The 16,906-nt window shown below is 32.8% G+C and overlaps 1 protein-coding gene and 1 non-coding gene across 2 annotated transcripts; both read left to right on the top strand.

Annotated features, from left to right (window-relative positions):
* Nucleotides 1-1,120: 1,120 nt before the first annotated feature.
* LOC110660406 (uncharacterized) lies at nt 1,121-11,196 on the top strand. The gene is made up of 7 exons (XM_021818722.2): nt 1,121-1,437; nt 1,925-2,015; nt 5,152-5,267; nt 5,472-5,531; nt 5,614-5,679; nt 10,673-10,872; nt 10,957-11,196. The coding sequence occupies exons 1-6, from the start codon at nt 1,381-1,383 to the stop codon at nt 10,862-10,864; spliced, it is 582 nt and encodes a 193-aa protein (XP_021674414.1). The 5' UTR covers nt 1,121-1,380; the 3' UTR covers nt 10,865-10,872; nt 10,957-11,196.
* Nucleotides 11,197-11,797: 601 nt separating this feature from the next.
* Nucleotides 11,798-11,871, top strand: TRNAT-AGU (transfer RNA threonine (anticodon AGU)). Its single transcript has one exon. It is a non-coding gene; the product is annotated as a tRNA-Thr (tRNA).
* The last annotated feature ends 5,035 nt before the right edge of the window (nt 11,872-16,906 follow it).

Below are 16,906 nucleotides of genomic sequence, written 5' to 3'. Positions count from 1 at the left end.
CTTTCGCTTAATAAACCAAATGCGAGGTCCCAGCAAGTGTCTCTCAAGCCGTGTCTACCCCGAAGGACCGGGTCCCAGTGAGTATCTCTCAAGCCATGTCTACCCATCCTGTCCATATCCAATACCATACCACACGCACGCCACTCACACACACTGCTCCAAATTACCACAAACAACATCCATGGCACTTCAACAATTATGAATGCAATATAAAACGTGCCTAGTGTTTAACTACATAGATACATATTTATAAATGATGCATTGGCATGCTTGAACATATAATAATATTAAAATTACAATTAAAATTAATATTTTACTCACAGACCAAACCGCAGAATGACGGTTTCAGTCTGTTTCGAAGCCGGTTCCGGTTTTGACTAGTTTTGGTCCGGTTTTGATCGAACTGGTTCCGGTTCGATTCCGATTCAAAACCGGACCGTGGCCACCCCTACTTTAAAGTGAGCAAATTAATTTTTAACCTCGTTAATATTTAACCTCTTTTTAAGAGTTAAATATTAACCTTACGGTGGATAAGTTAACAGAAACTAAACACACTACTTATATATCATTTTTTATTTCTTTTCAACTTGTTTTATTTTTTAGTCCCTTCATCTCCAAAAACTCTTCCTCTCTTACAACAATAAGAATGTATGATTTTTTTTTCAATCACATGAGTAAAACTATAAACTTTTTGAGCGTAAAAAATATGAATTTCTATTTTGTTTATTCCATTACGAGTTGAAAAAAATTATATATATATATTTTAAATTTTCTTTACTTGTTATGACCTAATGAAATTTATATATATAATCTATAAATTGGTAGAATCTTTTCTTTTTATAATATACCAACCAAAACATTCGGATATTCCTTGATATATATATATATATATATATATTAAATTATTTATAAATAAAAAATAATATTTTCAAAAATAAAAATAAAAAAATAAATTTAATATTTATTATTAAAATATAAAAAATAAAAGAGCTCAATTTTTTAATCTTATACTAAATATTCTTGATTATTACATTATTAAATATTTTTTATCCTCTCAATAATTACTCGATTAAATTTTATAAGGTTAACCCTTTACACTAGGAAGTAAGAAAATTCCACCGGGCAAGTCTTGCGCAGAGTGAAAAAGAAGAAAATCTGTAAAAACAGGAAAGCAAACGCCAGCGCACTCTCTCTCTCTGTCTTCCTTTTGTCTCAGGTGGAAATATATTAATCAAGGTAAAAGAGCACTTCTGCCAAACCGATTTCTGATTTTAAAATTTTATCAGAATCATATTGTAGCGTAGAGAGATAAAAAGAATCCAAATTCGAAGACCAAAATCAAAACCCGCAGTTTCAGAATTAGGGAGGCGGCGCCACGCAATGGGTCAAGCCTTTCGCAAGCTCTTCGATGCCTTCTTCGGCAACTCTGAGATGCGGGTACCCTCCCTCTTTCTCTCGTAGTTTATATGTACATGTAGGTGTACGCTTTGTTTTTACGCGATAATGTTCTTCGAAGGATAATTTTATGTTTATCAGCTGGGATGTTTTGGAGTTAATTCCTTTATTTTGCTTAATCACTAGGATTCATCGGAAATATTCCCCTGCTGCTACTGCTGATGTTTCTCTAGTTGTCAATTTGCTTTTATATTCATGGGTTTTGGTGATTAGTGTATACGTATTAGGCTTGTGTGATTCAAATTTAGAACCAATGGGAAGTAGAGTTTTTAATTTTCAATTAATGGGTCAATATATATTCAATAAACTGCCATAAAATAATTATGTTGTTAATTGATCAACATATATGTATTATTAGCGGAAATTTATATACATCTAATTGGAATTATAAGGAAATAAATTTTACTGAGGATTTCAGGATTCAGTTGATTCTCTTTTCTTATTGTAATTTTCTTTGGAGCTCTCTTAGGTTGTGATGTTAGGGCTGGATGCAGCCGGTAAAACAACCATACTTTACAAGCTACACATCGGAGAAGTTTTATCTACTGTTCCAACAATTGGTAGGTTATTTTGCTTGTAATTATTTTATCTTCAAGTAATATTGTATGAGTGTCACAGGCCCAGGTTTGGAATTGAGTAACAGGTCGGTTCACTAGGAAATCCAAGTATGGATTTTTCATTGACTTAATTCTTCATTGTTCTTCTTCCTTTATGACCTATGATGAGAGCAGTCTGGGGCTCATTAAAGAGAACCTAACCATCTTTTAAAGTAAAAGTTTTCTGAAATTTCCGAGGAATGGTACCCATTTCATTTACTGATGTGCATATAAATACATAAATGAGGATTGAGTGTATCCTCATTCTAATCTTTTTGTTACACCAAATTAAAGTTGTCATTCGTATCTTTATCCTTATCCTTATTTCCTTGGATGATAACAAATAAATGAACTGGAAATAACAATTAAACTAAATTGAAATAGCAACTAATATCAGAAAAATAAATCATTCCTACACTAGACTGAAACTGAAAATTAAGTGGCCTGACTTCCTTGATGTTTCCCATGGTTAAATTGCCTATATGTCTTGCCCATGAATTGGCCCCTTGATTCACTATTCGTAACAATGAGTCTCTTAAATTTTGCAATTATCATTTTTTTCTTTTGGTCACATATTATTTAGTCAAAGTATGTGGTTAAATAATACTTTCCAAAATAAAGAAAATATTATATTTGACTGCCCTGAAAACTAAATTTTAATTTTGTTCTATTCATTGGAAGCACATGTTATTTTGCTTTTTTCCTCTTTCCTTTTCAATATAGGAACTTTAAATAGAAGTGCACTATTTGTCTATATTTAGTAGACCAACAAGAAGCAATAGTCAAAATATATTCACATAATGAACTTGCAGTTGCAGAATGATATGCATTTTCCTAAATAATAGGTACTAAGTAAAGAGTTGATATAATATATGTTAAGCAACCAACCTGCTAATGTTTGTATTGTGGGGCAAGTCTGAAGCAATTGATGAACTATAGGGTCAAGATTTGAAGGGAGGAGGTTACGGTTAAGAGTTTGAACTAGAGTCTAAGAGAGAGAGAGAGAGAGAGAGAGAGAAAGAGAGAGAGAGAGAGAGAGAAGAGAACTTGGGACAAGGGCTGTGCACAATTCTTGCCAAAAAACCATACTGTAACCGAAAAAAAACCGTTACTATAAGAATCGAACCGTACCGTAACGTAACGTAACGAATCAAACTTATATTTACTGTTTTGGTTTGATTCTAGTCCTTCAGCAAGAACCGAACCAAATCGGAACATAACCGAATAACCAATTTTATACATATATTTTTTTTTTTGATATATTTTATGATTTGAATAAAATTATGTATATTTATAAATTATATGTAATTAAAATATTATATATATATATATATAATAAGTACATATAATCTAATATTATCTTTTATTTTCCCAACTTTATAAAATAATTTTAGTTTTAAATATATTAAATCATCTTATAATCCTTAATTATATAACTAAATCACATGTTAGTCATATAACGTGCTTTCTAATTCTTAATTATATATATATATATATATATATATATATATATATATATATATATATAAAATAAGTACATATAATCTAATACTATCTTTTATTTTCCCAACTTTATAAAATAATTTTAGTTTTAAATATATTAAATCACCTTATTATCCTTAATTATATGACTAAATCACATGTTAGTCATATAATGTACTTTCTAATTCTTAATTATATATATATATATATATATATATATATATATATATATATATATATATCTTTTAGTTAAAGACTACATAATTAAGAAATATGCAAAAGAAAATATAATATTCTTATTAAAGAATATATTTCTGATATTAATATTATTATTTTAATGTTATTATTATTATTTTTATTATTGTTTTCATATTAGAAATTTAATATTATATTTTATATTTTAAAGTGAACACAAGAATGTTGTAGTTTTAGGTCTAAAAATTAAGATTTGAAATGAAATTAAAATCAAATTTGAAACCAAAAAAGAACTGAAATTAGAATTGGAATTATACTGAAATTTCTTAAAACTAAACCCGAACTGAAGTTTGGTTCCAATTCTCAATCCTAAAAGTCAAAGAACCAAAGATTTGTTAGTGGTTCAGGTTCTTAGCTAGAACAGTACTGGAACCGAAATCAAACACCCCTACTTGGGACTATTACTCGGGGGTTTTGACCCGAACTAAAGAACCATACCGAATTAAAAAACCGTACCGAACTGAACTGATAACTGAATTTATACATATGTTTTTCCTTTTTTTTTTATATGTATTATATACTTATAATATAATTATATATATTTTTATATATGTTTGTATAATTATGGACTAAATACGATCTAATATTATATTTCATTTCTCTACCTGTTCTTAATAATTTTAGTTATAAATATATTAAATTACTTTATAATTCTTAATTATAAGTGTACTAATATACTATATTATATATTATGCTTAATCCTAAATTATATATATATATATATATATATATACACCTTATAATAATTAAAGATTATATAATTTAGAAATAGTTAAAAAATATATTATATATTAATAACCCGCTTCAATACTTAAATGCTGATTCAAGTGTAACTTTTATAGAATAATTGCATAAAGTTATTTCAAGAACCGAACTGGAATCGTACCAAACTTAAACAAAAAAACTGAGAATCGTACCAAATTAGAACCATACCAAAATTTCGATTTAGTTCCAGTTTCTAGGCAGATCCGGAACCAGAACCACACACTCCTGGGAACTGGAGCTGAACAATACCTAAGTTACTATTGCCACTGAGAGAAAAGACAAGGAGAGAAGAAAAGGAGAAAACTAGGTACACAGGCCTTCCAAATCCAGTAAAACTACCCAAGAAAATAACTACCATTTGACAATGTATCCTTTGTAATGTGAATGTTATCTGGGATCCTATGTATGGTGCATGTGGGTTTCTTTGTTAATATTTTTAGCAGGTTTCACTCTCAATTTGTCATCCCTTGGTGCATTTTATTCATTTATTGTATAGTCATTTGCAATCTATTTGGATTTAAAGATGATGGATCCTAGCTCATAATTTAATCCTTTCTATTGATCTTCTGACTCTATAAATTCTTCTTATATACTCTAGGGTTCAATGTGGAGAAAGTTCAGTATAAGAATGTGATGTTTACTGTTTGGGATGTTGGTGGACAAGAGAAATTAAGGCCACTCTGGAGGCATTATTTTAACAATACAGATGGACTGGTAATAATCATTTTCTTTTGTCCTGTTGTGCTAGATTATTGCTTTTACAGATTTTTTTTTGAAATTTATTTTTCTGCTTGCTTTAGTCTTTTTTGTACTGAAATCATTCAAGTTATGATGTGTGAGCTTTGTGTCTAAGATGAAGAATGTCAATTTTGCTATCGTTTTGTTACTTCCTTTTGAGGCTTTGATCTGTCCATGCAGATTTATGTTGTCGATTCTTTGGACCGTGAGAGAATTGGAAAAGCAAAAGCGGAGTTTCAGGTTGTATGTTCAGAAAGGTATGCCGAATGTATTACATTTTTCTCAAAAAAGTTTCTAAGTTGACTGTTACATTTTCTTTCAGGCCATCATCAAAGATCCATTTATGCTCAACAGTGTCATCCTGGTATTTGCCAACAAACAGGATATGGTATGTTATTGGCTTCTTTGCCATGCATTATAAAATTTACTAAACAAGCAGGCTTCTTAAGCAATACCACTAAAATGTCTATATGCTTGTGTTAGCAATGTGAACAGTAACACGCAAGTTGGTGTCAGGTGTAAAACTGTAAATGCTAAAGGCCTGTTAGAACTGCTGTAGAGAAAATCAATTTTTTAAATATACTAATTAGATGGTATTAAAAAATAATTTAAAATTAAATTTGATAAGTTTTAGTTATAAGAACACTAAAATGACCAAACAGTTTTTTTTTAAACGGTTTTTTTTAACAGCATCTAAAATGGTACTTTTATTTAGAAAAGTAGTTTGGGCTCTGCAAACTAAATGCCAAACAGGCACTAAGTGTATGACCTAGTAGTCTTTCAAAAATGAAACAACAAGATGAATGGGGCTCTGGCCGTTTAATGGAGAAACCAGGGACTAGGGATTAGGGATGATGCAGAAATCCATTACAATTTATAATTGCAAGGATTCTGCCATGTGGTTGCCATCTCTGCAGTGACAATTGGAATACCTGATTCTTAGGTTGTAGATATGTTAAAATTGAGCCTTAAATGCAGCAACCGCATGCTTTCTTAGTTCCTGTTGCTGTCAGATACAAAAGTATCTCTTTTTTTGTGAAAAGAATAACAAGATCAAGATTGATGCCGAAAGTAGTTTTGAAAAATGAGGAGGGCTACAAATAATGCTTTAGAATTGGTGCTGCCTATTGAACTTAATACTTGATATAGAATTTTTAGCAAGTTGTAACTAGTCTACATCTAGAAAATTGCAATCATAACTTGTTGAAGTACATATGTCTGTGGAAACCATACAACTCAACTCAACTCAACTAAGCCTTTATCCCAAAAATTTGGGGTCGGCTATATGGATTCGCTTTCTCCACTCTAAACGATTTTGGGTTAAATCCTCAGAAATTTGTAATACTTCTAGGTCATATTGTACTACTTTCCTCCAAGTCAATTTAGGTCTACTCCTTTTTTCTTTCTATCCTCTAACCTAATGTGCTCTACTTGTCTAACTGGAGCCTCCGTATGTCTACGCTTCACATGACCAAACCACCTCAATCTCCCTTCTCTCAACTTATCCTCAATTGGTACCATTCCTACCTTTTCTCTAATACTCTCATTACGGACTTTATCTAGTCTAGTATGGCCACTCATCCACCTTAACATTCTCATCTCTGCAACTCTTATCTTAGACGCATACGACTCCTTCAATGCCCAACACTCGCTACCATATAACATAGCCGGTCGTATGGCTGTACGGTAAAATTTTCCTTTCAACTTATTGGGAATCTTGCGATCACATAAAACTCCCGTGGCACGTCTCCACTTCAACCATCCGGCTTTAATCCTATGACTAACATCCTCCTCACATCCCCCATCTACTTGAAGAACTGAGCCGAGATATTTAAAGTGATTACTTTGAGACAGTACCACTCCATCCAAACTAACTCCTTCCCTATCGCCAGTTTGGCCTTCACTGAACTTGCAATGCATGTATTCTGTCTTCGTTCTACTTAACTTTAAGCCCTTTGACTCTAGAGTTCTTCTCCAAAGCTCTAGCTTTCTATTGACTCCTTCTCGCGTCTCATCTATCAGAACAATATCATCCGCAAACATCATGCACCAAGGAATACTCTCTTGTATATGTTTTGTCAATTCATATAAAATTAATGTAAAAAGGTAAGGGCTTATAGCTGATCCTTGGTGTAATCCAATTGAGATCGGAAAATCTCTTGTGTCCCCTCCCACTGTGCGCACAATAGTACTTGCTCCTTCATACATATCTTTCAACACTTGTATGTACCTAATAGATACCCTCTTTTGTTCTAACACACTCCATAGGACATCTCTTGGAACACTATCATAAGCCTTCTCCAAATCAATAAAAACCATGTGTAGATCTTTCTTCACATCTCTATATTTCTCCATCAAGCTTCTAATGAGAAAGATAGCTTCCATAGTTGAACGACCGGGCATGAAGCCAAATTGATTGAGAGAGATAGAAGTATCACGACGTAGTCGATGCTCCACAACTCTCTCCCACAACTTCATAGTATGGCTCATGAGTTTAATTCCCCTATAGTTCGAGCAACTCTGTATGTCTCCCTTATTTTTAAAAATAGGTACTAAAATACTCCTCCTCCATTCATCAGGCATTTTCTTTGAGTTTAGAATCTTATTAAATAATTTAGTTAACCATGCCACTCCCATATCTCCCAAACACTTCCACACTTCAATTGGTATTCCATCAGGTCCACAGGCTTTACCCACTTTCATTCTCTTAAGTGCTTCTTTTACTTCTAAAGATCTAATCTTTCTAGTATAATTCACATTCTTTTCTATCGTTCTATAGTCTATATTCACGCTATTACCATTTTGACTATTATTAAAGAGATCATTAAAATAATTTCTCTATCTTTCTTTAATGTCCTCATCTTTCACTAACACTTTTCCTTCTTTATCCTTAATGCACCTAACTTGATTGAGATCTTGACATTTCCTTTCTCTCCTCCTTGCTAATCTATAAATATCTTTCTCCCCTTCTTTAGTTCCAAGTTTCTCATATAACTTTTCAAAGGCCTGTGCTCTTGCTTGACTAACTGCCTTTTTTGCCTCTTTCTTTGCTATCTTGTACTGTTCATATGCCTCATTATTATCACATTTAGGTAATTTTTTATACCATTCTCTTTTTCTCTTCACTGCCTTTTGTACTTCCTCATTCTACCACCATCTCTCTTTTGAGGGTGGTCCATGTCCTTTAGACTCTCCAAGTACTTTTCTAGCTACTTCTCTAATTTTTGATGCCATCTGTATCCACATATCATTGGCCTCCATATTCAGCTTCCATGCTTCAGACTTGAGAAGCTCATTTTTGAACTTCACTTGCTTTACTCCTTTGAACTCCCACCACTTTGTTCGAGCTACCAAACTAGCTTTCATGTTTCATTAGTCTATAAATTGCCCCTAAATTCAATTCTTACACTTGCTTACTTGGCTTAGATATACATGTCCTTAGATACTGAGTTATTTTCTTTTGGATAACATACTTTGTAAGGTTCATTGAAATTGCATGACATTGAATTTTACAAGCTTTAGAAAATTGCCAGCTAAATTGAAAGGGTGCTGAAAGCCAAGTGAATGATTGAAATTGTTAGAAACTGATTTATCTTGCTAGCTTTTAATCTTGAAGCAAGTCTATGCTCATATCTTGCATGTCCTTAAGACTTTAAAAGTGTAGGCTAGGTAATGGAGAAGGAAAGCCATCTTCTTGCCTCAAGAGTACTAGCAGCTAGGATTTTCCTTAGGGACTGTAATGTGTTGTGTGTTCCTTCTTCCCTCCTTTCTAGTATTTGCCTGTTGTACTTTAGTGGAGATAGGAGGGTATTTTAGCAATTCTGTTGAGATGAAAGGTTAATAGATTTCTGTATCCAACAATCACAAATTTCCATAGGAACTCTTTCTGGCAGGCCTTGTAATGGTGCCAACAAGGCATAGGCATTGGAGGAATTGGACGTTGTGATGATGGTGTTGCTGATTTGTTCCTGTCATGTAGTGCAAGTGTTTTTCTGGTTATGGTTGTGGTAATTATCACAAGGCAGTGGCAGTAGTGCTGATGACCATAGCGCTGTTGTAGATTGCTGATCTTTGTGATGGCTGTGTCAGTGACAATATAGTAGTGAGGATGACAATGGCAATGGCATTGATGTCATGTAGCTCTGTTAAAGCTTGTCCTGGATTTGAGTCATTCTTGAAAAGTAGCTCTGTCTTTTGACCATTGTTCTCATTTTATTGCTTTTAACATTTCAACAATTTACTTGCACCATTTATTATTAATTTTTATCTGCAATAAAAATTAATAATAAGCATTAGGTGTAAATGGAATTTGTAGGTCTTGCTTTCTGCCTTGTGACGATGTTATTTTCGATCAATTTTATAGTCCATTAGGGTATTCCACATCACCTTCCCTGTGACTGACATGCAAGGATTGAGCATTTGGTTTGACCAAACTAAAATACTAGAGAAAGCTGAACATAACCAAAAGTGAAATATTCGGTGGATTATTGGTTATAAACTTACAACCAAATTGACCAAAAAAAAAATATGATATATATATAAATTATTAATCAATAAAATTTTAATAAAAATATATTAATAATTATATTTTATTTATAAAAGTAATAAACATGATATAATTTTTTTAATAAAATAATAATTATAAATAATATATTATTAATAAAGCTATAATTTATGAATTAATAAAAATTCAGTTAGTTTGATTATCAATTAGAAGTAATGGAACTAAAAATTTTAGAAATTACTAGCTGAATCAAACTAAAAACCCGATATCCCTCTTATCAAATAACCAAATTTCATTGGTACGGTTAGAACTTAGAACCAAATAATGCACACCCTTATATAAAGTTGTCTTCACAATGACCTAGAAGTGGAAAAAGAATTGCTTAGGCTTGGATTTCAAAATTTGATATTCTTATGTTCCATTAAGTATTGCTAGTAAATTCCCTTAAGTTCTGCAATTTTCCTTCCTGCAAATAGAATTCGGCTACCAACATGGTTAATTCAGTTGCTTTCCTAGTAGTGTGCAGTGGTTAGGCTTCTTGGTTATCCGCATATTACCAACATCAATGTGAGAAGTATTAATGGCTAAGATATTTAAAGTTACACAAATACAGTTGAAAGAGCAGATTCAGTTAAAGTAGACATGCATGTTTATACATTTTGTTGTCCATTTGTTTGCTTGTTTGTTTCTATTGCCTTAACATGGGTGTAGTTTTATCTGAAATACTGGAATAATATTTCATAATCTTTATTTTATTAGATCTATCATTAGCATGCAACCCGCTTTGCTGAGGAGTAAAATGCGCTGCATTTGCTGCTTGAACAAATCTTTAATTTGATATAGCATTTATAATTTGGTGTATTTTTCTGTTGTTAAGAAAGGAGCAATGACACCAATGGAAGTATGTGAAGGATTGGGTCTTTTTGAACTCAAGAACAGAAAATGGCACATACAAGGGACTTGTGCGCTTAGGGGAGATGGCCTGTACGAGGGCTTGGACTGGCTAGCTTCAACTTTGAAAGAAATGAGAGCTGCTGGGTATTCTTCAGTGGGCACCTCATCATTCTAATCTTCCAGGTTAATTGCCTATTCCTCTATGCCATCATTAAATAATATACTGTTGACTTCATTCCTTTAACTTCTATCAACTTATTTTTGCAGGTTTACTGAAAGAGTTGATGTTCCTATAGATGAAGGCAGAGCTTTGGCCCATGGTAGTGTGCTAAACTCTACTCAAATTTTTTTGGGTTCTGTGAACGAATTGATTTTATTAGGGTTCATGCCTTTGGTCCTACAATGTAAATTACGATGCTGGTGAGGCAGTCATTGAAAATTGAGTGGAAACTCGGAAACTATAAATGCTTATATATCCCCTTATAGATAAGGTCAAATGATTGTTAACTTTGGCTTTTCCCCGCTTGTTTGTTATTATTGCGTGAATGTTATTTGGGAGTGATTCACAAATTGAAAATGGCTTCTTGATGGTTATCACCTAAGGATCATTGTATGCAAATTACGCAAAGAATGAATTATTTTCGGTATTTGGTTTGGTTTTGGCTTCCCAAGTTTTGCAATTGTCGTCAGTTCTATTTCCCTGTTCAGCATCGCGTGGTGAGGAGCATAGGCTGACAGATCAATATGTTTATACACGTATCATGTTCTGGAACATAAACGTTAGTAATTTACATATATAATTTCAGAGTTATTATGAAATCTATTAAGAACATTTAATTGTGTGATAATTATTATATTTTCAGCAGATTCCGTTGATATAAATAAAATTTGCACATGAATTGGTACTCTCCCTCCTTTTTAATGCTCTTTCTTTCTTTCTCCTTGCGTTCTCTCCAACCCATCTCTTTGATTCAAGATTTTCTTTCGGCACAAATTATTGAAACTTTAGATCCAATAACTAGTCGAGCCGAACAAGGAATATTGTGTCTCTCTCTCCTGCTGTTGGGAACATCTTTATTTTGAATTTTGGATGCAGTCTACAATCAAAGCTCTCGTAGCTCAGTTGGTTAGAGCACCCGTTTAGTAAGCGGGAGGTCTTGAGTTCGACTCTCAACGAGAGCAATCTTTTTTATAAACATTCGAACTTGACCATGGAATGCAGAGATAACAAAGCGAAACCATAACAGCCTTGTAATAATATATGTATTTTTTAACCTACTCCTCCAAGCTCAAAATCTCACTTTTCCAATTATGAAATCCCAATGTCACAACTCAATTTATGGGTCAGATTGACACTAGGACCTGAGTCGATATAAATTCTCCGACTGTAGTAAGCCTTACTATTCCCAAACTAATGGTCAGGCCCGCAATTTAGGCCCAATATGCATATAAAATAATTTAAATTAAATTATTATAATTTTATTTCGAGTCAACTTAACCCAATAATTATCAGAAACTTATATTAGTAGAGTTCAGCTCAACCCTGTTACATCATTTACAAACTATTTAAAAATCATAAAAACTTTTAGTACAGTTACACAAAAACTAAAATTCATACAGTCCCTAACAAGATTAATGCTAATGTTACTGCTAGTACATGCGGAGTTCTAAATTACAAATTTAGATAATAATAAATACAATTAAGTAATTATTGATAACCTACGAGAAAAGAAGCAGGTTATCCTGAAAAAAAAAAAGGGTCTCTTCTTGTAACTTGAAAAAATAGGGTGAATAACAGTAAATGTTCGACTCAGAGAGTAAAATATCGATTTTAACTACAATTTCTATAACTATCTAAAACTAATGCATCATAAAGAGTGGAATGCAACACTATCAAAATTTTCATACAAATCACATCATAACAGTAAAAAAGTAATTTGGAGCAATTACACGCTCAATAATATTAAAACAGCACATATACGGGAACTGGTCCTCTATACATTTCTCTTAATCCAACCTCTGCCAGCGAGTGTCTCTTAAGTCAGACTTTCGCTTGATAAACCAAATGCAGGGGCCAGCGAGATCATCTTGAGCCGTGCCTGAACCGACTTATCTATAAAGGACTGGGTCCCAGCGAGTGTCTCTCAAGCCGCGTCTATCCGTCTTATCCATATCCAATGTCACATACCACACGCACACCAACGCATGCACACTGCTTCAAATTACCACAAACAACATTCATGGCACTTCATCAATTAAGAATGTAATATAAAACGTGCCTAGTGTTTAACTACATAGATGCATATTTATAAGTGATGCATGGGCATGCTTGAACATTTAATAATATTGAAATTATAATTAAAATTAATATTTTACGCGCTGACTTAAACCGAGGTCATTGTGGTAGCTGAGCGGAGGAGGAAGGCTGTCTGGCTCAGCTGACAATTACATTACAACTATTTAATATAATTGACTCAATTGAAGCTTAAAAAGAACTAAAAACATCATAAGTTGTACCGAAAATTCGGCAGAGTTTTTCCTATATTTAGAACCTATTCAACCTGTAAAATGGTTCAAAAATACACTCTTATATCTCAAGTCATACAACCATATCTCAATCACATTACATGGCCTCTCCTGGGTCCATCCAATAGTCAACAACCACACTTTTGAAAAATTACAATTTAATCCCTACAACTAAACCCTTTTGCAAAAATCACCCAAATGAGCTCTAAAAATTTTAAAATTTTGTCCCGCAGTCCTTAACAATATTATTAAGCTAATACAAAATGAATTATAATTTTCTAACTACCCACGAATATTTTATGGATTTTTAATCTAAACCGAAACTAAATAATAAAAGAAACTTAGGGTTCAGCCTTGCCTACGCCAATTCTGATACTTGGAACACGTCCAGAACGTCTGAAAATGTTAGAATCGACTGTAATATTGACTAGATTCCAGGATGGGCTGTCAGGCAGCCCGGTCTGCTCGAAAACTCATTGACTAGATTCCAGGATGGGCTGTCAGGCAGCCCGGTCTGCTCGAAAACTCAGTCCCGAGCGCCAGTGAGCTATTATCGATCTGATCGCACCTACATGATGCTAAAAAATTGTCAATAATTATCATAAAATTATTTCTAAATTTTTTAGAGTTGAAAAAGCTCGAAATTCTCACTAAGCGATCTGGACAGTCCGATGATCGCCTTTTTTGAACGGTATCTGATTGGAGCGGGACCAGTCTTATCTCGAAGATTTCGCTGTCCTGAGTCCATCGGTGGTCTCAAATTTCTGATCCGACTATCAGATAGCCAAAAAAATGGCCAAAATGCTCGCTGCCCAACATTTTTCTCTCCTCCTAATCTTGCCGGAAAACTCCATGGATTCTGACATGCTTGAGGGGGAATTGGGGTCCTTACCGTCCAGGAAGGTTCGCCCGCGTCCTCTACCTTCGTCAGACGACGCAGTGGCCGGAGTTAGCATCCAACTCACTCAAGCTCTCTCTCTCTCTCTCTCTCATTGACCTGCGCTGCTGTCACCTTTCGCCTTCAAGAGTAGCTCCGGTGGCCACTGGGTGGTTTTACTATCAACAAGCTTGGGCCCTTGCCGGAGAAGAAGGGAAAGAAAAGAACTGGGAGGGGGAGATCGGGAAAGGATGCATGAATTGGGGGGGAGGGGGAAGACACAGCTGATGAAGTTTATTTTGTTTATATATATATATAGTATTTATAATATATAATAATAATATATATAAAAAAATATAATACTTTTTTTTGTATAATTTAATAGGTTCAAAATTTATTTCAATTGGGTTCTAAATAAAATTTTTTGTATAATTAGACAACAAAGAAAATAATAATAATAAATATAGTATTAATAATTATTATAATATTTATAAAATTAATAACAATTTAATTAAACTATATTATGATAATTGATTTAATATTAATGTATAAAATTAACAATTTCAATTAAAATTGGACTATTTAGTAATTATAAATTAGGTAGATACTATTAAAGTAATATTTTAATATCATGCATAAAAATATAAAATTTGTATTTTAAAATTCAGGTGATTACACCCAACCTCTCTCCAACCAAAAATCATTTGCTAATTTCAATGCTTTCCACTTCCTCTTCATCTCCATGCCATACCCAATCCTCAAATATGTTTTCCCATAAAAACCTCTCCTTTTTCTTCAAGTTCTTCACTTCTACCCCTTCTATGTCCGCACTACTTCTCATAATTCCCGCAAATTCCGCTGCCTTCTCAACCACATTGCCCCCAAATTCGCTGTCTACTCCTCTCTCTCTTCTGTTTTCACTTCCGGTAACATCATCGCGGCAGCCGCCTCCGGTTCCGGCTCCCTCCGTGGCGCTGTTACGTCCGGGATTACGCACGTCGCTGTCACCGCCGTTGCTTGCCTCTCCACTAAGGTTGATTTTTTGTGGCCTAATGTGCACGAACAACCAGGTTAGTTGTTCGAGTTCACTTACCAATTTGTTTTCCCTTTTTTTCTTCCAGTCTTAATCGGTTAATGTGGCGCAGGAACTCATTGTGGATGGAGTAGATGTAATTTAGCGATTCAAAGGTTTTCTATCTCTGCTTGTACTGTGATATGAATTTGTGAATTTTTCATCTGCTGCCTATAAAACGTTTTTGATATGTGAAGGCAGGTGCAAAAGGCTATTGCTTTTGAGAGAAAGGCTCACCATGGGCAGTTTCGAAAAACGGGAGACCCTTGTTTGACTCCATACAGGAAGCATCCTAGCAATGCTGGTTCCTTCAACTGGCAAAAGGGTATGCAGATCTATCCATGTGGTTTTCCATGGTTCATACATGCATGATATGGTTTCCTCTTTGTTTTGAAAGATTGATTTTGCTAAAGGTGAACGATTTAAAAATTTTATATTCTCATTTTATAATTTATATATATATATATATATATATATATATATATAATGAATATTTAATGATTAATTAAAAAATAAAATATATCTTTAATTATTTAATTATTTTATGATAACATTATTTATAAATTAATATTTTATTTAAATAAATATTTTTAAACGATTTATATATTTAAAACAGTAAAGATATTTTAATAATCTTTATATTTATTTTAAATTTTATTATACTATACCATCTTATCACACAATAAATATAAAAAGATTACCGTACAATCTTTCTAAACATATTAATAATAAAAATTGTATCATATATATATGATGCTATATATTAATTAGTTATTTACCCACAAATTTGCACGGTAATGATTTAAATTTTTTATTTTAAATTTTTATTTAATTTAAATTAAATAAACTTTGACTAATTAAATTATTTATATATATATTAACAAAAACAATTTAATTATTATATTAATTTATATACTAATATATATTTTGATTTAGTGATATTTAATTTAAATTGAACTAATATAATGAATTAAAATAAAATTGGAAGAAATTTTATAAACAAAGATTCTTAAAAGATATTATTATAATTTTTGGCTCAAAAGATAATTTTTTAACATTTTTCTTTTAAAAAAAATTAACATACCTGATAGTAGCATATGCAGCTTCCACAACCCTTAATTAAATGGAATGGCTTGCTTGTAGAGGATGCTACTTGGGAGGATGATTCCTTCTTGAGGTCACAATTTCCAGATTTTGCCACCTTCATGGGACAAGAAGCTACTAAAGGAGGGTTATCCTTACATACAAAAGGATAGGATAGAATTAATGCAGGTGTTAATTAGTGTGTGGAGTCGAGTTAGTTGTGATAAGAGTAAGTTAGGAAGAGTTAGTTAAGGGACTATAAATTCAGTTGTAAAGAAGGAAGAATCATCTGAAAAGCAATCATAGAATTAGTTTCTACTCTCCTCTTATCTCTCTACTTCTTTTCTCTCTTATTCTGAGTCTCTCTCTATTTCTTTACTGTTCGTCTCTCTTTCTAGACTATTTCTTCTCTAATAACTGTCGGTTAGGGTTCAGATCCTAAAAGACTTGAAAGCAAGCTGGTTTTGGTGACTGGTGAGCTTGTATTAATGCCAATGCCAAATACCGAGCTCAAAGATGGCGACGCGGTTGAAAAAGGTCAGGGTATTAATATAGTCCTCCATTCTTAATTGGTTAGAGTAGATAGAATGGTACAATAGAATTAATTCCCATTCTAATATCACATCTGATGGTTAAAGAAAGGGGTATTTGACATGCAT

Source organism: Hevea brasiliensis, chromosome 3 (genome assembly GCF_030052815.1).
Source record: "Hevea brasiliensis isolate MT/VB/25A 57/8 chromosome 3, ASM3005281v1, whole genome shotgun sequence".
In the NCBI taxonomy this organism is placed as follows: domain Eukaryota; kingdom Viridiplantae; phylum Streptophyta; class Magnoliopsida; order Malpighiales; family Euphorbiaceae; genus Hevea; species Hevea brasiliensis.
The sequence above is the reverse complement of the archived record's forward strand: the minus strand, read 5'-3'. Positions and strand labels throughout refer to the sequence as shown.